General features: G+C 50.2%; 1 protein-coding gene across 4 annotated transcripts in view; it reads right to left on the bottom strand.

Annotated features, from left to right (window-relative positions):
* LOC138809815 (contactin-5) overlaps positions 1-24557 on the bottom strand; it is a 463911-nt gene that overhangs the window by 95996 nt on the left and 343358 nt on the right. For all 4 annotated transcript variants that reach the window (XM_069996830.1, XM_069996838.1, XM_069996810.1 and 1 more), the window contains exons 10-12: positions 10638-10819; positions 3656-3792; positions 1201-1330 (exon numbers count right to left, since the gene is read on the bottom strand). In XM_069996830.1, coding sequence (XP_069852931.1) covers positions 1201-1330; positions 3656-3792; positions 10638-10819 — 449 coding nt within the window. The remainder of the gene's footprint in view (positions 1-1200; positions 1331-3655; positions 3793-10637; positions 10820-24557) is intronic.

Raw genomic sequence — 24557 nt, 5'->3', positions numbered from 1 at the left:
TGAACCACACTTCCAATATGGCATTTTGCTGGCTAATTGGGGGGTGAAGTCTCTTAGACATTTCTGCCCAGGCTGACTTTGAACCACAATCCTCCAGGTTTTAATCTCCTGAGTTGGTACACTCCAAGGGCAAGCCAGAGCACTGGCTTTCCACCCTACTTAATTTGATCCATGTTTTATTGGAAAAGTCCCACAAACTGCATGTTACTTTAAAAAGAAACAGGATTATTGTAATTTCAGTTTAAAATTTTATTCAGGCTGTTGCAATTATTCATCTAAGTCACTGACATTAAGATCCTTCTGTGTGAAGGTATCTGGGGCACTGCTTTATATCAATGTAACAATTCTCTGAGCATTTCAGTAATAGTTTACGTTCATATTATACCAACAGAATGTGTGACACAATCTTAAAAAGATACATTAACCAATATTAACAACAATATTAAAAAGGTACATATGTTAAAAGGATCTATTTCATTGACAGACATAAGATACTGAAGAAAAATGAAGGGACTTATGGGAATAATTCAGGTAACATCTTTGGTTGCTTACGGTGAATAGAATTAAAGATAAACTTGAATGTATATATAATGAATAAGAAGGCTTTGGAGTGGTCCTGAGAAAATCACAGAGTGTGGATGAAATCGGCTTTTTAATTCCAAGACGTTAAGAGTAATAGTTAACAAAAGAAATAATCTTTGATTTTTTTTAAATATCTGGGAAAATGAAATGGAATCTTGTATTTACTGAGCACTGGTTTTTCCAGTCTCATCTCCTGTCTAGTTTAGGAAGACAAGGTGCAGGCCACCATACCCAACTATGGGCTGAGAAAGGGTCTTGTCAACTTTCCTGGCAGGGATGGCCTCAAATGGTGATCCTATGTAGCTAAAATTACAAACACGAACCACTGGTACCTGGCTTTGTAAAACCTGACTGTTAATTCTAAATCAAAGCTATATTGTATGACCCATCTAAGAATAAAACTACGGTTAGAACACCATATAAATAGCATAGATGTGGGTCAACAGGACAAAAGTAAACTGTCTTCTACAGTTTACAGAAACAGCACAACACAATATTTCTTGTTAAGTCATAAAGTAGGTCTTTAGAACTGTATCATAAAACTTCAGTATCGTGAGAAGTGGAGCATAAGAGCAGCAGCCATTTTCCCCTCTATTGATCTGCTTGGAAATCACATACCTAGAATCTTCAGCTGGGCACTGGCATGAATGGCTCCGTATTCATTCTCAGCCAGACACTGGTACATCCCCGCATCGGATCGGTTCACTCCGTGGATTGTCAGCACTCCGTTGACCATGTCAACCCTACTCTGTAATGGGGACAAAAACCAGACCCAGAAAGATGCAGCTGTACGCACACAACTTCCAGGACCAAGGAACAAAGGCCTCAATTTGTAGTAAGACATCATTTGTCAAATTTACTGTTGACTGTCTTGCTGTCTGTTGTACATTATAGTAAATTACATATTATGTTTTATACACACACACACAGAAAGCAGGGCTGCGGGGCTCCTCTGAGCTGGTTTTGATGGGTGGACCTGCAGCTGAGGCTCTCCTGGAGCCATTTCTCCCTGCCAGAGCAGCAGGGTCTGGCGGAGGAGGGGTGAGGGTGGAGGGGGAAGACCTAGGTCTAAATCATCAAGGACTCAGGCCATGGTAATCCCTCCACCACTGGTCCAAGAAGCTGCCTTTCTTTCTTCCCAACCAGCACAAGTAGAAACTGCCCTGCAGTTGGGTTGTATAAAATTATTGGTCAGGAAATACCATTAAAAGAAGAAACTGGGTACAAGAGACAGAAGACCTGACAGGTACAAACTGTAATAAACTGAGGCCAAAGAGTGACTTTCAACAATTGAATTTTACTTCTAAAATATAATTAAAGAGCCAGGTGTCTCTGGCACTTCATGAGAAGCAAGTCATTTAAAATATGTTAGCGAGCAGTGCTTGATCAACGAAGCTGTCAAGAATTTGAGAACGTTTTCAAAACAAAGCATTCACTTAGCAAGCACCTTATCTGGAAACAGGACAGGGGCAGCGCCTTCTCCAGGGCCTCCTCCTCCACCCAGGGCCTCCTCCTCCACCCAGGGCCTCCCCCTCCCAGGGCCTCCCCCTCCCAGAGCCTCCCCCTCCCAGGGCCTCCCCCTCCCAGAGCCTCCCCCTCCCAGGGCCTCCCCCTCCCAGGGCCTCCCCCTCCCAGAGCCTCCCCCTCCCAGGGCCTCCCCCTCCCAGGCCAGCCTCCCCCTCCCAGGGCCTCCCCCTCCCAGGGCCTCCCCCTCCCAGGGCCTCCTCCTCCCAGGCCAGCCTCCCCCTCCCAGGGCCTCTCCCTCCCAGGGCCTCCCCCTCCCAGGGCCTCCCCCTCCCAGGGCCTCCCCCTCCCAGGCCAGCCTCCCCCTCCCAGGGTGGCCTCCCCCTCCCAGGGCCTCCCCCTCCCAGGGCCTCCCCCTCCCAGGGCCTCCCCCTCCCAGGGCCTCCCCCTCCCAGGGCCTCCTCCTCCCAGGCCAGCCTCCCCCTCCCAGGGCCTCCTCCTCCCAGGCCAGCCTCCCCCTCCCAGGCCGGCCTCCTTCTCCCCAGCTGGCCTCCTCCCAGGGCAGCCTGGGAGAGTTAAAGAGCTGTAACTCCCTCCTCGCTTGCCTTCAGAGCTTTCCATTTTGTTTTCTGTGTATCTGGCTTCTTGTGCAATTGTGTTTTATTTATAGGCTTAGCTGGGTTTAGAATAGAGGGTGTTAGAGACAAAACGGTGGCATGGAGGTGTGATCCAGCTTCCTCATAAACAGGACGGGAGGCTGTGAGAGGCAGGGCGCAGCACCGCTCCTCAGCCAGCAGACCCCAGGGCAGGACTGGGGCTCAGTCTCAACTGTACACTTGTCCTCATTTTGTCAGTAATAGTGACCTGTTTCTCTCTCTCTCTCTCCCCCCTCCTTCCTGCCCACAATCAAGGCACAGAGCTGTTAAAATTATCCTCATCATTCTGCACTTAGGTAGTAATAATCAATTTAAACCCAGTGTATGCCAGTGGTTTTCCACAGTGCAGCGGACGTGGTAGGGGCGCTCGTGTGGGAGGTACAGGTTGATTGGACACAGGACGCGGGGTGGACTGCAGTCCTGCTTCACCCGTCCGTGACGCAGGCTAGTCCTGCGCTTGGGGAGAGTAAGGCCGTCCCACACAGAGAGGGCAGCAGGCTCCGGCACCTGAACCTCAGCCACGCAGACTGTCACCATGGTACTCACTGATGGGTCCCAAGCAGTGCAGCCTGAAACACTCGCATTTAATGTACTACTCAAAAAACTTGAGAAGGAATTCTTACTTGTATATTTGTTTTATTTCTTACTTCAAATCTATGAGAAGACAGAAGTAGGAAGAGACTTCCAATAAGCAGAACAGGCTGTCCTGGGTCCCAGGGAGGGGGCAGCCGAGGGGGAAGGAGGGGCACACAGCCATGCTTTATGCACGCATGTGAGATAGAACAGTACTTTGTGTGTGTGTGTGAAAGCGCGAGGAAGTGGCTGGTGAGAGCTGAGTGTGACTGGGCCACGGAGGCACGCATGGGAATGTCACAGACACACCGCCTTGCGCAGCTAAGTGATGCTAGTGCACTTCTCTGCACACCCTGCTCCCCGCCCTCCCGCAGACATACCTGGGGCGGGAGCGGGGCGCCGTCCTTCAGCCAGCGGTAGGCCGGCCGTGGCTGCCCTGCGGCCCTGCACTCCCATCGCAGGCTGCTGCCGCTGTCCAGCTCCGTGTCATTCAGCTTCGCCACCCAGTGCGGATAGGCTGCGAGGAGCAAGCGTTCAAGAAAGGTGAGTCCAGGTCCAACACTGCAACACGGCCAAAATTCACATGGAAAATTCCACGGTGGCTTTAATTGTGTGTTCAGCATTTCATATAAACACAGGTGCTTGCAAGAGGCAAGAGGCACAATTCTGAGTTCTGCACAGAACTGCATTTCCGATGATACCAACACAGAAGAGGAGAAGTGAAACGTGTTTTAACCTGAGACTTTCGCAGAGTGTGTGTGTGGGTGGCAGGCCTGTATGTGCTTCATATGTGTCTGTGTGAGCCTGTGTGCACCTGTGCATCTGTGTGCACGTGTCTCCTGTGTGTGTCCATGCATGTGTGCATGTGTGTTTATGTGCCCGTGTGTGTACTTCTGGTAGCTGGGAGTGCTTACCAGCACAGGGCCTGCTCCAGGGCAGTGGGATTCTCACAGAACCACAGCAGTCCTGGCACAGACAGACGAACCGCACAGCTCTACAGTGAGCAGGTTCTCTGCTTTGGCTTTATTCCTCACAGAACCTGAACTGGTTTAGAAAATTAACTTAGAAATGCAAATCTTACTAAGCACAAAACTTTTCCTAATTTTATATACACATACTTCCTGTGTCAGTTATAAAAAGGTTCTCAAAGCTGGGTGCCAGAGGCTCACGCCTGTCATCCTAGCTACTCAGGAGGCTGAGGTCTGAGGATCGCAGTTCAAAGCCAGCCTGGGCAGGAGAGACCGTGAAACCTTTATCTCCAATAAACTGCTAGAAAACCAGAAGTGGTGCTGTAGCTCAAGTGGTAGAGCGCTCGCCTTGAGCTGAAGAGCTGAAGAACAGGGCCCAGGCCCAGAGTTCAAGTCCCACGATTGACAAAAAAAAAAGGTTCTCAAAAGTTTAGCAGAGGAAAAGAAATTCCTTTCCTAAAAGGCAGAGTTACTGTAATCCCCGTACAGAATCTGTGAGGTGCGGGCTCCGGGGCCTTTCCTAAAAGGCAGAGTTACTGTAACCCCTGTACAGAATCTGTGAGGTGCGGGCTCCGGGGCCTTTCCTAAAAGGCAGAGTTACTGTAACCCCTGTACAGAGCCTGTGAGGTGCGGGCTCCGGGGCCTTTCCTAAAAGGCAGAGTTACTGTAACCCCTGTACAGAGCCTGTGAGGTGCGGGCTCCGGGGCCTTTCCTAAAAGGCAGAGTTACTGTAACCCCCGTACAGAGTCTGTGAGGTGCGGGCTCCGGGGCCTTTCCTAAAAGGCAGAGTTACTGTAACCCCCGTACAGAGTCTGTGAGGTGCGGGCTCCGGGGCCTCTCCTAAAAGGCAGAGTTACTGTAACCCCCGTACAGAGTCTGTGAGGTGCGGGCTCCGGGGCCTGTCCTAAAAGGCAGAGTTACTGTAACCCCCGTACAGAGCCTGTGAGGTGCGGGCTCCGGGGCCTCTCCTAAAAGGCAGAGTTACTGTAACCCCTGTACAGAGTCTGTGAGGTGCGGGCTCCGGGGCCTCTCCTAAAAGGCAGAGTTACTGTAACCCCTGTACAGAGTCTGTGAGGTGCGGGCTCCGGGGCCTCTCCTAAAAGGCAGAGTTACTGTAACCCCTGTACAGAGTCTGTGAGGTGCGGGCTCCGGGGCCTTTCCTAAAAGGCAGAGTTACTGTAACCCCCGTACAGAGTCTGTGAGGTGCGGGCTCCGGGGCCTTTCCTAAAAGGCAGAGTTACTGTAACCCCCGTACAGAGTCTGTGAGGTGCGGGCTCCGGGGCCTTTCCTAAAAGGCAGAGTTACTGTAACCCCCGTACAGAGTCTGTGAGGTGCGGGCTCCGGGGCCTCTCCTAAAAGGCAGAGTTACTGTAACCCCCGTACAGAGTCTGTGAGGTGCGGGCTCCGGGGCCTCTCCTAAAAGGCAGAGTTACTGTAACCCCCGTACAGAGTCTGTGAGGTGCGGGCTCCGGGGCCTTTCCTAAAAGGCAGAGTTACTGTAACCCCCGTACAGAGTCTGTGAGGTGCGGGCTCCGGGGCCTTTCCTAAAAGGCAGAGTTACTGTAACCCCCGTACAGAGTCTGTGAGGTGCGGGCTCCGGGGCCTTTCCTAAAAGGCAGAGTTACTGTAACCCCCGTACAGAGTCTGTGAGGTGCGGGCTCCGGGGCCTTTCCTAAAAGGCAGAGTTACTGTAACCCCCGTACAGAGTCTGTGAGGTGCGGGCTCCGGGGCCTTTCCTAAAAGGCAGAGTTACTGAGACCCCCGTACAGAGTCTGTGAGGTGCGGGCTCCGGGGCCTTTCCTAAAAGGCAGAGTTACTGAGACCCCCGTACAGAGTCTGTGAGGTGCGGGCTCCGGGGCCTTTCCTAAAAGGCAGAGTTACTGTGACCCCCGTACAGAGTCTGTGAGGTGCGGGCTCCGGGGCCTTTCCTAAAAGGCAGAGTTACTGTGACCCCCGTACAGAGTCTGTGAGGTGCGGGCTCCGGGGCCTTTCCTAAAAGGCAGAGTTACTGTGACCCCCGTACAGAGTCTGTGAGGTGCGGGCTCCGGGGCCTTTCCTAAAAGGCAGAGTTACTGTGACCCCCGTACAGAGTCTGTGAGGTGCGGGCTCCGGGGCCTTTCCTAAAAGGCAGAGTTACTGTGACCCCTGTACAGAGTCTGTGAGGTGCGGGCTCCGGGGCCTTTCCTAAAAGGCAGAGTTACTGTAACCCCCGTACAGAGTCTGTGAGGTGCGGGCTCCGGGGCCTTTCCTAAAAGGCAGAGTTACTGTTACCCCCGTACAGAGTCTGTGAGGTGCGGGCTCCGTACAGAGTCTGTGAGGTGCGGGCTCCGTACAGAGTCTGTGAGGTGCGGGCTCCGTACAGAGCCTGTGAGGTGCGGGCTCCGTACAGTCTGTGAGGTGCGGGCTCCGTACAGAGTCTGTGAGCTGCGGGCTCCGTACAGTCTGTGAGCTGCGGGCTCCGTACAGTCTGTGAGCTGCGGGCTCCGTACAGTCTGTGAGGTGCGGGCTCCGTACAGAGTCTGTGAGGTGCGGGCTCCGTACAGTCTGTGAGGTGCGGGCTCTTACTGTACAGAGTCTGTGAGGTGCGGGCTTTTACTGTACAGAGTCTGTGAGGTGCGGGCTCCGTACAGTCTGTGAGCTGCGGGCTCCGGCCTCCCCGCCGGCCGGCGCTCAGAGTGAGAGCTCTGAGCAAAAGCCGTTCTTCCTCCAGGCATGTTCTTTCTGTTGGAAACAGCTGAGAAACATGCGATACTTAACTGAATTCTCTTTCTAAAAATGTAACAAAACAAATCATCTGTGGGGGGCCGGGGCGGTGGGAGCTTCGAGGAGGCCGCTGGTGACTGTCCACGTGGGAGGCAGGGAGGCGGGTAGTGAGGCCCAGGTGAGGGGCTCGGCCGCGCGGCGGAGGGAGGCCTCTCCCCAGTGCCGGGGCTCGGCTGCACGGTGGAGGGAGGCCTCTCTCCAGCGCCGGGACCTCTCTCCAGTGCCGGGGCCTCTCTCCAGTGCTGGGGCCTCTCTCCAGTGCCGGGGCCTCTCTCCAGTGCTGGGGCCTCTCTCCAGTGCTGGGGCCTCTCTCCAGTGCCGGGACCTCTCTCCAGTGCCGGGGCCTCTCTCCAGTGCTGGGGCCTCTCTCCAGTGCTGGGGCCTCTCTCCAGTGCTGGGGCCTCTCTCCAGTGCCGGGGCTCGGCCGCGCGGTGGAGGGAGGCCTCTCTCCAGCGCCGGGACCTCTCTCCAGTGCTGGGGCCTCTCTCCAGTGCTGGGGCCTCTCTCCAGTGCTGGGGCCTCTCTCCAGTGCCGGGACCTCTCTCCAGTGCTGGGGCCTCTCTCCAGTGCCGGGGCTCGGCCACGCGGCGGAGGCCTCTCCCCAGCGCCGGGGCTCGGCTGCGCGGTGGAGGCCTCTCTCCAGTATGGAGGCCTCTCTCCAGTGCTGGGGCCTCTCTCCAGTGCTGGGGCCTTTCTCCAGTGCCGGGGCTCGGCTGCGCGGCGGAGGCCTCTCCCCAGCGCCAGGGCTCGGCTGCGCGGCGGAGGCCTCTCCCCAGTGCCGGGGCTCGGCTGCGCGGCGGAGGCCTCTCCCCAGTGCCGGGGCTCGGCTGCGCGGTGGAGGGAGGCCTCTCCCCAGTGCCGGGGCTCGGCTGCGCAGTGGAGGGAGGCCTCTCCCCAGTGCCGGGGCTCGGCTGCGCGGTGGAGGGAGGCCTCTCTCCAGTGTGGAGGCCTCTCTCCAGTGCCGGGGCCTCTCTCCAGTGCTGGGGCCTCTCTCCAGTGCCGGGGCTCGGCCGCGCGGTGGAGGGAGGCCTCTCTCCAGTGCTGGGGCCTCTCTCCAGTGCTGGGGCCTCTCTCCAGTGCTGGGGCCTCTCTCCAGTGCCGGGGCTCAGCTGCGCGGCGGAGGCCTCTCTCCAGTGCGGGAGTGTGACAGCACAGCGCCAGCACGGCTCCACGCCAGGTCAGAAGGCAGAGAAGAAAGTTCACTTATTGAATGCTAGCTGCGGACCTGCCCTGCTCCAGTCAAACTCGGTTTCCGAGATCTCCAGACTAAGGACAGGCTGCTCAGCATCTCCATTGTCCAAGCCAGCGCGTGGCTGGTGGGCAGAGCCTGGCCACCGAGCCCTGCAGTTGGTCTCGGGCAGGAGTTTGTTTAAAGTTCACTGGTTTTCTAGCCAACGTGTGCTTGTTTCTGTTTGGCATAGAGTGGCCATGAAACAAGCTCATTCTGAGCCTCCGAGCTGCCATTTGAAAGCTCTACACAGCGATGTTCCCACGCAGCTCCTGGGTTTTGCGCCTGTCCTGCCATCAGCCTCCCCGCAGTCTCCCGCCGTGGCCCTGGAGCGGGGCGGGAGGGGGGAGGCTGGCGGCCCCAGGGCTCTCCTGTCACAGGCCTGTTCCCTACCCCGCTCGGCCACCCTCGGTTACTCTCTGCACAGTCCTCGTGGCCGACTGCCAAGCAGACTCTGTTTTCCTTATACTACTCACTCTACATAAAGCCTCCGGCTTCTCTTCTTGTCTGTTCCAATGTCTACCTAGAATTCAAGGTCCAGCATAAGCCTGGTGAGTACCTGGTGTATACAGCCACCTCATGGAGTCACCAGGTCCTTTGCTAATCAGCTCAACTCCTGGTCGCTTGAGTAATGACCAGCTGAAGCTTCTCAGCACGTCGTTGCTGGCATTTCTGGCAGTGACAGGTGGGTGTCTCGCATGTGGCTGTTTTGCCCTGGGAATAGCCCTGGTTTAACTCTGTGCCAAGCAATGGGCTGGGCATCTGTACTTGCATTCCTGTCCACAGCAGTGAGAGCAACCAAGACAGTGCCACACGCCGTGCTCCATTTGTGTCTCTGGATGCACACACAGCGGTGAACACAGCTGTGGCTAACTGCCTTCATAGAAAAGCTCTCAAGTACACACTTATACTGCCCCACCCAAGTGAGGGGGGTTAACAGATCATGTTAGAATGAAGTGAGGCTCCACATCCGAAAATCAATTCCATGTCATTGTTGCATGAACATCACACTGCATGAACATGAAGGTGGTTTAATGTGAGTTGCCATCCTTTGTGACATACCTGCAACATGTAGGCTGCATTTCATACAGGATTGGGTCAGCATTACCAAAGCTTCCTTTTAAACGTGGCAAATTATTTAATGAGCCACTCTGAGGCCCAAAACTAAAACATACCACACAAAAGGACAGTGATAGACAAAAACATTGCCACACACTGATTGTACCAAGAAAGGGTCTGTCTCAGGCCATCCTATGAACAAGGCTGCACAGCAGATTTTTAGAACAACAAAATGAACGGTTATGTGAGATCTAAAACACACAGGGCTCTGCTAGCAACTTTGTTAGAAGGGTGCAGGTAACGGAAGAGCCCGGGGCCCACTTCTGATTGGTAGTGTGGCTGTCACTCACAGACCGGGCCTGCACTGTGGGGAACCCACCCACCTGGAGGGATGACACCCCGGGCCCTTCGTTAGTCTGGCTCTGTCAGGCACCTCTCCCAGGCCAGGCGCAGGGAGACGCATGGCCCTTTAAACTCGGAAGCTGTGAGCAGCTCACCAGATGCAATGCATTTGAGCTTCCATCTGTCTCCTGGGTACACCTCCCCTCAGGGAACGGATGTGTGTACAGAAAACTCTCCCTCTCTATCTCATGTCATTAGGCCTTCTGTAGCTCTGCTGATGAATGCTAGACATGGTGGCCTCTCCCTTGCTCCTAAGGGTTGAGGAGTCAATGTGTTTTAACCACACAGATCAGGTTTCATCTTAGGACTCTCAGCTGGACACAGAGAAGTAATGTGCTATGCTGGAAACATTATTCAGCCGAGGGTGAAGACGGGTTCAAGTGCAGTACAGGCATCCCCTTGCTCGAGTTCCTCCACTTCGAGTGCTGTCTGTAAGCTGTGTAGAGTAATTGCCACACCACGGGCTGCCCATAGGACCCACCATAATCAGGACTGGCTACTTTTCACCTCCACTTCACTAGCTTCTGGAGGTGTGAACACATACATGACTCAGTTCTCCTAACAGCTCAATTCAGTGTACTTTTTTTTTCCTCTGGAAGAAATTTCAAAAATCTACAACTTTAGATCACTTCTTACAGTACATTGGTGTTTCTACAGCTAAAGTATCGTGCGAGGCCTACCTAAAGAGGTAGGCACAACTTGAAAATGGGGACTGGCGGGGCAGGGCGTGGGCCACAGAGATTGTGAGTCTCGGCCTAAGCTGAGGCGTAGGATAAGTTAGTGACGTTTATAGAATGGTTACCAGGAAAATGACACACCCATGAAGGGTGCGGACCGAGTTAAAGTGTTTCTCTGTGCAGGATCATTTCCTGTGATGCTTTATCATGCATTACACTCAGCTTCTGGGCACTGCTGGCCGCATGTGCATGCGGGGACACTCACTGTAGATCTGCAGCTGGCCCCGGAAGGCGTTTCTGCCCCGCGAGTTCTCGGCCCGGCACTCGTAGAGGCCCGCATCCTCCAGCTGCAGGTTGGGGATCTCCAGCACCGCCTGCGACTTGCGCAGACGCGCCTTCCCAGGGATGGCCGCACTCACCTTCGTCCACGTGATCGTGGGGACAGGGCTGCAGGAAGGAGTGCAGACACCGTTACCACGCCGGCCAGGGACCGCCGGCCCGCCACTGGCTGTCACCCCTCTGGTCACCTGGGGACCGAGGGGCGCAGCCCATGGGGTGCAGGGAAGTGCAGTCACACTGAGGACCTGTGGCTGACCCCCTCACGTGACCGGCCTCGGGCTGACCATCTCAGTGGCTGGCCTTGGGCTGACCCCTCACGTGGCTGGCCTCGGGCTGACCCCTCACGTGGTTGGCCTCGGGCTGACCCCTCACGTGGCCAGCCTCGGGCTGACCCCTCATGTGGCCGGTCTTGGGCTGACCATCTCAGTGGCTGGCCTTGGGCTGACCCCTCATGTGGCCGGTCTCGGGCTGACCCCTCATGTGGCCGGCCTCGGGCTGACCCCTCACGTGGTTGGCCTCGGGCTGACCCCTCACATGGCCAGCCTCGGGCTGACCCCTCATGTGGCCGGTCTTGGGCTGACCCCTCACGTGGCCAGCCTCGGGCTGACCCCTCATGTGGCCGGTCTTGGGCTGACCCCTCACGTGGTTGGCCTCGGGCTGACCCTCTCGGTGGCCAGCCGGGGAACAGTGAGATTACAGTGACAGGCTCCGTTTCTTCCACAGCCCAGCCAAACAGTCCAAAGTCACATTCCATTTGATATTTGCAAAGATGTTGTATTTTAAATGACAGCAGTGATTTGGAGAAGTTGCCAATCCATACTCATTGTAATGAATCAGGTTACAGACGTGCGGATTAAAGAAGCGAGGGGCTCTTCCTGCCCCTCACGTCTCCACGCTGCCCCCACGCTGCAAGTTCAATTTGTGTGAGCTTTCCCCTCATCACTCTTTCAAAAAATGTCAACCCTGTATCTCTACCTTTAAGTTAGTCACAAGACCATAAACAGTGAATAGAGGTTTGGGTTCTTCTGAGCAATAGCTGCATATTATCCCACTGCAGAAATGCAGTGGAATACCCAATCACCTCTATCAGGCTTTCAATGTGGTACCTGATTATGTTCTGTTTTTCCAGTAATACAGCATTGTGATAAGCAACGTGGCGCATGAAGCATGCACTGTGAGTTCGCTTTCTGTGGAGGAAGGCCACCAGCAGTTTTCGTTTTAAGACGCACTGCCACCCACGTCGTCTTCAGCAGTGCAGCAGTGGTTCCCGCAGCTGCCTGACCCCACGTCTCCATTCCTCGCGCCACATCAGTGTTACCCGGCACCGGGATAGCTCCTGGGTACTGATGGGTTAAAAAGGCTATTGTGTTGCTTATTTAATCTCTCCCTGGACCTAAGCAGGTTTGCTCGGCACTCCCTGAATTGCTTGCTTTTAATATTCTCTCTCATTTTAAACTTGTTTAACTTCGCAGAGCTTGTCAGACCCTGGGTCTCAGGGAGATTGTCCCAGGCCTCACTGAGTCACGGGGGGCACCTGGGACCACCCCTGCTCCTTTTCTATTTGTCCTTTTACTTTCACAGTTTGTGTGGGTTTTAATTTTTTTCCTGTTGTCATTTTGTTTTGATCTGTTCCTCCTACATGACTGGCAGTTAGACTTCACTTTTCAGTTAAACACTATGTTTGGCAATCTTTATATTTTAACAGTCAAATTTGACTTTAATTTTGTTGTTCTAGTGGATTCAATTATTCTTATTCAGTCATCTGGGATTATCAGCTACAGAATAATGCATACTTTCATAATAGACGTTAATAGCAATAAGGCTAGGAATTAAAATTATGGATTTAAAATTGATCAAGAAAGCTATAAGATGTTAATACTTCTAAATGACTATAAAAATAACTGCATCGATTAAAATAAAATAGAATGTGACAATAAAACTATAATGTGCTACACATATAAAAGCACACACAACTGAAGAGAGTATTTCTTGACAAGGAAGACAGGTTAGTGCTTCCTATCAGAATGAGCCAGCAGGTGCAGGGCACGGGAAGCATGAAGCGGGAGGGAAGGTGGCCTCAGTGGGCAGGCCTGCAGATGACAGGGGCACATGTCTGGCACACGTCCAGCACATAGAACAGCGAGGACAGAGGGGCCTCCCGGGAGGGAGGGACCCAAGAAGGGGAGAATGGAGAGAGAGAAGGACACAGAGACAATGAGGCTGGAGAGAAAGAAGCTGCATTGCATCCTAACAGCAATGGCATATTCTTGAGAAACGACAATGGCTGGCCATCCAGAAGGCAGGATGCCTATCAGGGAGGAAGGAGGCGAAGACACAGAACACTGGTCACATTTGTTAAGAGGAGCCGGGGGGTGGGGGTGGGGAGACCCTGTGGGGCGACTGGACACTCCCACGCTGAGAGCCACTGCGGAGGTGAGAGCACGCGCCGAGGGAGAAGGAAAACGGCACACTTTTATACAAATGATAAAGTTATAGAAGTTTACATCTTACACGCTTACTGCTAATAATGGAAACATTTCAGATTTAAACAAAACTCTGGGCAAGTCTGTCTCTAACAGACTATCAGTGCAAAATGACTCAAGAAATAAAGTGTAAGATTCAAGCAGGAATGGTGAAAGATATACTATAACAGTAAGGATAATAGTATCGATAATGTGACTAATACAAAGGGCAAAACTGACCAGAAGATAATTTCCAAGCAAATGCAGCACAGAGCACAGGTGAAGCTCAGCTTTAGCTAAACGTTTCTTCTCTTCCCCCTGGACATGCAACTTGCTTTTGCTCCTTCTTTTCTTGACTCCTCAAGGCTAGTAGCCTAAACCGTTTGCATCTGAGCTGTTAGAAGCTTTGGAACATGAAAGCATGGCCCAGCACCGATGAGTGCCTAGACACTCACCGGGTCAGCTTCCTGAATTACAGAGCCAGTGTTAAATGACGCTGGTCCAGCGCTGTGGGCCATGCTGATGGATTCCAGGCATCTTGGAAACCCATATTTATGCTTTCTGTGACAACTTAGAGAAATAGCTTGACTCATTCACCTTTTTGGTAAGCACTTGAGGTTTAAAATATATAGTTGACAAATTAAATTATATCTGGGCATGGAAATTGTACAATAAAATCCCTTTTCACAATAATATGTTAATTAAAAACAGAAAATGTATCAGAGAGCATAGCAAGTTTTGAAACATGTAACATGACAATATTATCCAAGACAAATTTCTCCACCTTAATAACCTGAATGTGATGGCATAAAGAAGACTTCAGCCAGGCGCCAGTGGCTCATGCCTGTCATCCCAGCTACTCAGGAGGCTGAGATCTGAGGATCGTGGTTCAAAGCCAGCCCAGGCAGAAGAGTCCATGAAACTCTTATCTCCAATGAACCACCAGAAAACCGGAAGTGGCGCTGTGGCTCAAGTGGTAGAGTGCTAGCCTTGAGCTGAGGAGCTGAAGGACAGCGCCCAGGCCCAGAGTTCAAGCCCCATGACTGACAACAACAACAATAACAACAACAACAAAAGGTAAAGAGTAGAGGACTTCAGTGTGCTGGGCAAAGAAGCATAGATGTGAGTTCTGACAGCCAGGAAAGGAAAATGGCACCTTTCCCCTTGTTCCATTCCCTTGGAAGTCTGCTGAGCTACGCGCGTGACTTCTACATACAACGAGCAACGCGACTTTAAGAAGGTAGATTTCTAGTTAATGTTGTGGTATTTCCATTTGGCTCAAGAATATCTATTACTAATAATGGAGCCCCTGGAAGCCGTGGACACTGACACAAACCTTTCACTGTGACTGTCCCAGTGACAGGGTGAAAGCATCACTTGGTGATACACTGGGAGAACTTGGGCCATCGTTAGCGTCGTTGCGGGCACTTTTGAAGAGATCATTTTCATACAGATGATGAAGTCATGCATACAATCTGTCATTGCATAGGAATACTTAGCTGCAAAGATTTAATGATGTCGAGGAAAAGTACTCCCCGACCACAAATCACTATTCAGACAAAGTGTAGTTCCGTCTACAGTGCTTCCTGTGCTCCCTGCATGCCTCATGAGTGAGATATGAATTTTACCTCTGATGTGAAAGTATATACAGTTATGGCTCCACGGCGGCTTGCACAAAGAGAAGGGAACATTGTATATCTCCGCTAGAAACTGAAAGGAGCAAGTTTTATAACTTTTCTCTAAGAAAGCACATAAAAAACCATAATAAAAAAAGCTATTGAGCCAAAGGATTTTTTTTCTTTTATGATCCTTTAGCTCAAAAAACAAAAACAAAAACAAAAGAGGGAAAGTCAACTTCTAAAGCAGATGATCACTGCTATCTACTTAATGCTCCAAGTGTTTGAAGGCAAAGGTTTCCTCTGTAGAAGTCTGGATGGCTAGGAAGGTGGCTCAGTGGCAGAGTGCTTGCCTTGCATGCCTGAGGCCCTGGGTTCGATTCCTCAGCACCACATAAGCAAAAAGAAAAAAGCCGGAAGTGGCGCTGTGGCTCAAGTGGTAGAGCGCTAGCCTTGAGCTGAAGAGCTGAGGGACAGCACCCAGGCCCAGAGTTCAGGCCCCATGACCGGACTCTCCTCCCCCCAAAAAAAGAAGTCTGGACACTTCAGGGCAGAGGAGATGGCATGTGCTCTCTCTTGGACAGGAGGAGGCTTAGAGCACTTCTCCCCGGAGGCAAAGGCACTGGCACAGCCTCCAAATGAGGGGACTGATTGGCCTTTAAGGAAAAGAAATTAAGTGCATCTTCCTTGAGTATAAGCTTAGCTTTCTGCTTAATGATTCTTGACTAGGAATGGATGATGGTGCATGAACGCACAGCCTTCCTGCAGCATTAATTCTGCTTAGTACTTAAGAGTCACAGCTAAGAGCTTACTATCACTTTTAATTATTTGAGGCAAAGATCGTAATTCAGGCAAAGAAAGTCTTAGTAACCTCTTGGGAGATTGTGGTCTGCTGTGGCCTTCATGGTTTTACTACTTGTTTTCAAAATTTTACAGTTTTCTTCCATTTGAAAAATTGGTATAAGCCAGGTGCCAGTGGCTCACACTGGTAATCCTAGAGATCCGAGAATCCCGGTTCAAAGTCGGGAAAGCCTGAAACTCTTCTCTGCAATTAACCACCAGGAAACTGGAAGTGGTGCTGTGGCTCAAAGTGGTAGAGCACTCGCCTTGAGTGGAAAATGCTCACAGCCAGTGCCCAGGCCCTGAGCTCAAGCCCCGCGACCACCACCAACAACAACAAAAAGAAAGAAAAAGAGAAAAATGTGCATAGCATTTGAACCCGTTCGTCCCAGGGCTAGTCTGTGTTCTCTGTACACGGAACTGGGCGCTCAATTCAGCTGAGTTCTCAGCTGAGCTCACCTGCCTGCTAGTGAGTTCCCCTGAACCAGAGCACGCCGGCAGGACCCAGGGGACCTCCCCGATTCACCCCAGACAAGAGCAGGAATGAATGCTTTCCCCGCGCCCCTCACGCCTCATGCTGTGGGTAAATGATGGTCACTCTGCGGTCAGGCTTCTCCCGGGACGAGGTGCAGTACTGGGTATTCTGCACAGTACCAGCCTCGATAAACTTGAAGACGCTCACTATATTGTCCTTGCTAATTAAAAATTTGAAACTATAAAAATGTATTTTTCTCTAGAACATTTCGAAGTTTTTAAAAATATTGTATACCTTTGTCATTCTGAGTCACATCCTGCGTTGGCTAGTACCAAGAGGGTAAGCCGGAGCGGGTACTGTTCACTACAGTACTTGGTAAGGAAGATGTAGCTCCTTAACATGATGACAAACCCAACTTTGTTGGTTGCTGTCGCAGCCACACTCCTCAGGACATCTGACTAGATGCCATCATCTGCTGTCGCTCAGGTTGCCATGACAACATTCACAGCGGCTCCCGCCGGAGAGGCCTGCACCCACTCCGGGCCGGTTCACCCTGGGCTGAGTGCGGGTTCAGGTGCGCTGGAATTGGGCGCATGGGACGTCATGGGTTTCCGGTTGCCTGTGAGTCACATGGCCACCTCTTGTGGCGTGTTCCCCATGGATGAGCGCGTGCACAGCTGGCCCACGCCCGCTCAGCCAGCTGATGTGGGTGCACGCAGTGCTGCGGGGAGACCTTGGTGGCCCTGTGAGAGCGTGGCACACAGCACCCGGCCGCTACTGCACTTCTATCCCAGGCCCCGGTGGTGAGGAGAAGGTGCTCAGGACCAGTGCTCCTCCAGGCTCCTGGCCAGCCTGCGAGTTTTGGATAATAAACCATGGAGTTATGATCCAGGGAGTTGGTGCTAGGCTCCAGGGTTTTAACAGTGGACCATTTACCTCCCCAGAAGCCTAAAGCCGGCTGTGTTTCTGGATTTTACAGGCAAGTAAACTGAAGAAGAGATTAAGTAATCTTACAAGAAAGCAACAGTCACCCAAAGCCATTGTTGCAGCACCATTGTTCCATTCTGGGCCTGACACTGTGCCGTGTGGACCATCCAATGGGCTCTGTCTCGTATGGAGAGAGGATCATCGACAGACAGGCCCCAGGACACCCGTGTGGCCTTTGTCACGGAGCAAACACAACCCTGACAGGCCTTCATCCCGGGAGGTTGAGGCCCTGCTGCGGAAACGCTATGTGAACGAGAGAAATCTGGCTTTTACCTGCTCTGTTCCCTGCTGCTTTGCTATTAGCGAGATAGTGCAAACGGCACCCCACACATGGCCTTCTTTTTACACTGATACAGATTGTGTCTTTTCCTTCCTACCCTGACTTATGAATCCAAAACCTAATGCTACAACTCAAAGTACGGCACAGGCCCACTCCTGAGGGCCAACACTTGCTCAGTTTATTAGTGGATTTTCACGGAGCATGACTGTTTTTGTGTTGGTACCAGCAGAGGAACTCAGGCCCTCACTCTCAAGAGCTCATGCGCTTCTACTTGGCTGTGCTGCCCATCCAGACTTTTGCTCATTACTTTGGAGACGGAATCTGCCTGGGTGGACTTCAAACCATGATCCTCCAAATCTCAGCCTCCGGAATAGACAGGATTACAGGAACGAGCCTCCAGGGCCGTACGGAGCACAACGTTTTGAATGAATTTTCCTTTTAGTAATATGTGTTTCCAGTAATAATACCCTAATTTAAAAATACAGATCCTCAATCTAGACACTGGGTGGAAGGAGAGAAGGACCCTGGTTCAGGGAGAGCACCCTGACCTCAGTTCAAGCGCCAGAACCACTGAAAAGCAAAGAAACTGAAAACTTGAAACAGATATTGAATAGCTCCTTAATGGACAGTCTTAGTCATTATTTTGGTATAAAGTTAAACTGAACAGTTGTGAAGATTCATTTCTAACTTTCACGTGTTTAAAATGAACATTACTTATTAATGTTAACTAACTTAATTTAAAAGGAAAAACCCACAAAAGCCAAGCAGCAAAACTGGCTCATTAATCATTTCCTGTAAGGGGGCAGATTTATCCTCACTCTCGGTTACAGAAGAAAAAACTCAAATTTACCTTTCAGTGATATTTGCTTTGAGTTATATTGATATTTACTTCCCACTTGTGTTCTTTTCTATTGATATTACCTAATGATTTAATGCTGCTACCTAATGATTTAATGTTGCTAAGGTTTTTTTTCTTTAAGCATAGAAGATTCTAGGCCATATTGTACTCAGAATGAGGATATTTCTTAGAAACTGGCTCAGCTATTTTGTTTTGTCCTTTTTTTTCATAATCTGAGTCACATGTATCTCCAAATATTCATTATACCAGAAAAACGAATGGATTGGCATTTATGCATGTCATCAAAATACATATATTTCCTAAATATCTGACACATGGACTTTAGCATTTATAATTGTGTTAACTCTTGAAATTCTTTAAGATTGGTATGCCAAATGTGATGCTAAAGTCATTATATAAAATATTTTTAATATTAAGAGCAGTACCAGAGTAAAATGTCACCCTTGACTTAATGTGAAAACTCAGCTCTACAAAATACTCTTTCAATTCACCGGGAAAAAAGAATACTTGGGAAGATAAAGCAGAACAAAAATCCCAGCATTTCATATCTGTGGAAATATGTTTATAGACTGAGCTTCTCTGGCTGAGCCAGGCACACAGCAGTTATAAGTAGAAAGCTGGAGAGTGAATTCTTTGCCATCTAGTTTCGATTGAAACCAGGAGAGCTGAGTGGCTCCACTGGACAGAGAGATATGGAAGGCTGGAATTCTTGCTGTAGGAAGTGCATGAGAAATGGGCTGGATCTGGGAAGGTATTTTACAAAGAAACAGAATGTTGCAGCAAGTAAATATTTCAGAAAGTAGTGCTCCACAGAGCAAGGTGAACAGGCTCATATAAAATACACCGTGTGTGTGTGTGTGTGTGTGTGTGTGCGCACGTGTATGTGGGACTCATCATATTAATGCATGCTCTTCACATCTGCATTCTCTTGGAGAAGTCTAATTGCAACTCCACCTGCTATAATACATTATTCCTTTAGAGATTCAGAGAATGGGCTTCCAAGATAGAAACCCATCCTGTGCTATGTTGGTGGTGAAAATTTGAGAAGTATCTCAAATCGGGGCTACTTAATCTTCACAGTTCTGCCTCTGAAAATACACTTATTCAATAATAGCAAAATCATGGGTTCCTCAAACTGCTAATGATTGGTAGAAATTAACTTTTCTTTTCTACTGTCCTTTTTTCAATGCTGTCCAAGGAAGGATGTAGTCAAAGATCTACCCTGTTACCTTCCTGTTGCCAGAGTTTATGCATAACTTCATCACATAAAGACAGCTGAGATCTGCTAATTATCTTCCTTGTAGATAAAGATGGTTCCTGTCAGTTTAAATCAACCTTTACTTTTTTACTTTTCATTTACATTTTAATACTTAATTTGAAACAAGGAGAAAGCAACCAATCCTTGGGAGAACTGTACTGACGATGAGTGTCAGCCCTGACGTATCACACACACATCTGGTGTCATTAGTGGTGTGTCCGGCCACCCCCTGACCAGGCTTCCAAGCTTGGGCTCGAGGAGGAGGGGACTCTGGCAGAGCTGCCAAGGGAGGTGGAGCGGGGAATCTGGGGATACTGAGGCAGTGAGACTTAGGGGACTGGAAGTCTGAAAGCAGGAGATGTAGGGCTCTGTCAGCGAGGAGCCTCTCTTTCCCAACAGGAGGATTGGGGGGAATGACCCCCACAGAATGTCCATCAATGCCTAGGTATTAAAAAGGCAAGCCACAGGCAGAAGAAAATATGCACAAGGCACATCTAGGATCAGGGACTTAGTCCCTGGATGTTTAAAGAACTCACAAAACTCAATAGCAAGAAAACCCATAGCACAGTTGAAATGTGGGTAAAATATGAACCAAACACATCAGTATCAAACAAGCAGATAAACACATACTCAATATTTTCAGTTACTGAGAAGCCTGGTTGTTTAATCTCCAAACGCCGGGCTCTAAATGCTATTACAATTACAAAGCTGGGGTGTGGGACGGCCTGCGTTCTCTCATACTGATGCTGAGAGGACACTAAGTACTCAGTCATGCCAGAGAAGAGCTGAGCAGCTCCTCGGCCCCACACGTAGGTGTTACTCCAGGAAGAAAGATGTCTGTGCACGTTACGAGCGAACACGCCTACATTCCCTCGGCACTCCCTCCCACTCTCCAAGAGATGCTGGGAGGCTGCATTTCTCTGTGGGGATTTATAAAGCAAGTGACCTGATTTTATAATGGACCTTCCTCAGAGAACATGGTCATAAATAAGACATTCTAAAAGTTGTAAAGTAGGTTGATTCAATCTCCCAAAGAAAATAGCAGTAAGGAACAGAAATGGCCATAAGTACTTGTCATTTGCCTTTTGCAGCATAAAACAGCAGCAGAGGTATCCCCACTGGTTCTTGTCTATTGGCTATTAGTGGAAGTAATTCTCCAGTCCAGGAATTATCATTAAAAAGATAGGACATGAAACCATATAACTAAGAACAAACACTAGTAGGAACTGCTCTGCTTTATTTCAAATCAAAAAGCAGCAAGGTAAAGAAGATGACAGATACTGAGTTTCTGGCTATCTTGGGATATTCTCTGGATTTTCACACTTACATACATGCAAACATGTATGTAACACACGGATGTTCTCACAGAAGAAATACACCGTGTCTAATTACAGCAGACACCACGATGTACCTATGACTCCTACCTTTGAAAACCAAGCATGCAAACACAGAAAACTAGCGGACAACTCACCAAATTAAAAATATGCAATGAAAAGTACTACTTTACTGTCCTGTGAAATAGAAAGTGCTGGAACATAATAAGGATCATAAAATGATCTTTCAACAAATGAGCAATTCAGAACCACTTTAATTACACATTGTGTATGCAGTGTTTATTTAATTACATACTTAAATGGAACTATTGGATTTATAGCAAAAACATTTAATTTCATAGCAAAGTTTTATGATAAATATTGCTTCAGGAAAAAAATACAAGTTAGCTTCTGGTTCCCAGAAGACACAGGCTTACGAGCCGTGTCTGCGTGAGACCTGAGATTTCCTTTTCCTCAGCACTTGTTGAGGGAAGGGTGGAGTTCAGCCCCCTGTGCCATGCCGAGGACACTGTGGACACCCCGTGACACCCGTGCCAGATCCCAACCATCCTCATAACTGAAAAGTACCTTGAGGACGTTGGGAGTAATCCTGTTTATCTTCAGCACTTCCAAGCTTGCTGCACACCCTCTCTGTGAAGGGCGTTTGAGAAGACGAGCCTTGGGGCTCAGGGCCCGGGAGGGAATGCTGACTGAGCTCACGGCCACAGGCCTTGCAGCTCTTCTCCTGAGGCCACCATGCTGGGTACAGAAAACGATCCCAGGCTCTCCTGGCGTATCAGACTGACTTTCACAGAGCAGCTCCATTGCAGGAGAGCCGACGTCAATGTGAGAGTGCTTCTGCAAGGCGGGCAGGAGGAAGACATCCCGAGTGAGCCGCCCGGGCGGCTCCCCAGGCGTGGCCTGGCCCTGCCTTGCTCACAGGTGCCCTCGGTTAGAATTCCTAGAACTCACTCGAGTCTTCCTGCATCCCCTGGCCTGTTCTGTTGGTGAGTGAGCAGCTCTCTCAGCAAGTGCTCCTCTCCCAGCAGGTGGAGGTGAGCAGGGAGGGGAGGAGGGGACGAGGGACGGCTGGGAGCTCCTTGTCCTGGTGGCTGCCTCCCGTCACCTCCAGGGATGGCGGTGCGTCTGGGCTGTACACAGGGAACTGAGTTTGGGCTGGAGTTCTAGGGTCCCCTCTGGACCCACAGCTGTGGAAGGGGAGTGAGTGACATCCCATAGACTAAAATATGAGGTAAAGCTGGTGCGAACAACCAAATCACATGTCTAGACAAACACCAAGACGGATGGGCGGCAGTGTGATAAAACAGGGAGGAAGGCCAGGGAATGATATACAAACAGGTGATGAGCTTGGACCTACAGAAACAGACAGGGAGGAATCTCCCCAGTGGAGGCTGAGCTGGACACAGGGTGGGGGTGGGGAGGAGAATGGGAAGGGTGGGGAGGGGAGCGAGGTCGGGGAGGAGGGGTGGGTAGGGAAGGGACAGTGGGTGGGGAAGAGGAGGGGGAGGACTGGGAGGGGACTCGGTGGGGAGCAGGACGCACAATGGGGCAGAGAGAATGTCATCACGTATACTCAGCAGTTCAGTTAATTAAGAGACAAATACAAAAATTTAAAAACCAAAATGTTTGAATGGAATGAATTCCCTAATGCTTCGTGTCTAAATTTCCAACTTAGTATCAATGGTTCTTAGAGTTGCATGGGAAAACCATTTTTAAAATGGGACTTGATCTTTGTGCTGGGCGTGATCTGTCACTTTGCTCGCTGCTCGGCTATCAGCTAGGTGACGGTAATGGACACACACACGGCAGGCTCTGGGCACGGTGAGACGCAAAGCTCTCAGACCCATGTGCCGTGACACATTCAAAAATTAAACATCTCTGTGAAAGTGATTGGCTCAGACGAGCTCTCAGAAAACGCCCACATTTCTAGAGGATTTCTTGTTACATAAATCAATATTAGCATGCCCCGCCCCGCAATACAGACGCTAATATTCATTTCAAGAAAAATGTTGGGAAAATATTTCAAGTAAATTTCACAAAAACTCTCATTGGTAATTTGTGGATAGAGATGACATGAACCCCCAGAATGAAAGTTCATTGAGGGAAACTGAGGCTAGAGAGAACACAAAATTGGCCTAGATTCACTGTTCTCCTTGCCCTCTGACAGGCGTTTTAGAGCAATAGTTAGAATCAAGCAGGAAACGGAACCCTCTATTACTGGTCTGGAGCTTAGTTCTCGCATCCTGAGATTATTTGCAACTTTCTGATGAAGATTCATTCAAGCATCAAGAGCCCTGACCCTCTTTGGAGTTACAGGGGTGGATCAGATAGAAGCTGCACGGATTTCAATATCCACAGTTTTGATCTCACTTTCCACATCTAGAGAAGAGGTAATTTTATGGAATTACTGAAACTACAGCTGTTGAACAAGTTTAAATGGATCCAAGTAAAGATTTCAGTAGAGTTAGTTATCTGCAAAGTGGACCATTCTACTGGAGTGGAGTACTAAGAATGGAATTCCTGATACTCAACCTACCTGCACACATACACACACACACACACACACACACACACACACTACACACACACACACTACACACACACACACACTACACACACACACACACACACACTCCACACACACACTCCACACACACACACACTCCACACACACACACACTCCACACACACACCACACTCCACACACACACACACACACACTCCACACACACACACACTCCACACACACACCACACTCCACACACACACACCACACACACACACACTCCACACACACACACCACACACACACACACACACACACTCCACACACTCCACACACACACACACTCCACACACACACCACACACACACCACACACACACACACACACTCCACACACCACACACACACTCCACACACACACTCCACACACACACACACTCCACACACACACTCCACACACACACACACACACTCCACACATATGGATACATTTTACTGCATCTAGAAAAAACAAGCATTTGGGGGATCACATGGAAGCACCATAGCAGACAGGGAAGCAAGCTGGGGGTGTGTGTGTGTGGGAGGGCAGGAGGCCTGGTTCTGGTTTGGCCTTTTCTGTCTTCTAGCCATCTCTGTTTTCTCTGGGTTGGATGAAGGGGTCCTAAGATACCTCTAGACAAAGTTATAAATAGAATGCCACTTTTTGGTGCTTATAAATATAAACAATAAAGTGGTCTGTTTTCCTAGAATTAACAACTCTTCGAAGCACATGCACAGATCTTCCACTCCAGAGATGACAGGGTTAGAAAGGACAAGGGCAGAATCTAGGCACTTGCCAGATCTCCCACCGATACACAGATGTGGGGATAGAGTAAGGGCGCATCCCTGGTCTCAGAAACACGAAAGCCACCGCCAGCTCACAAGGTTACAGCACCGTCCTTGCTCCCGTGGGGCCCAGTGCACACTGATCCCGGCCGGCAGCTGACTTCATTCCCCGGATCGTCTGTCAGCCTGATGATGAAGTAATTTGATTTTAGTTTGATAGACAAATACCACACAACTCCAATTCACCTTCTATTCTTACAGCCGGAGTGACTGACAGAGCCAAATAAACAGTATTAATAAATCATCAATCTGTAACTAAAGAGCAGGTTCTTTCAGGAGCACTTGCCAACTGCAACCGGGGAGGACTCCCGGGGGATGTCTGTCATTCTCGCAGAACAACAGGGC

This window comes from Dipodomys merriami, unplaced genomic scaffold, assembly GCF_024711535.1.
Source record: "Dipodomys merriami isolate MVZ:Mamm:240054 unplaced genomic scaffold, mDipMer1.0.p SCAF_103, whole genome shotgun sequence".
NCBI classification, from domain to species: Eukaryota; Metazoa; Chordata; class Mammalia; order Rodentia; family Heteromyidae; genus Dipodomys; species Dipodomys merriami.
This window is presented reverse-complemented; position numbering and strand designations above follow the sequence as displayed.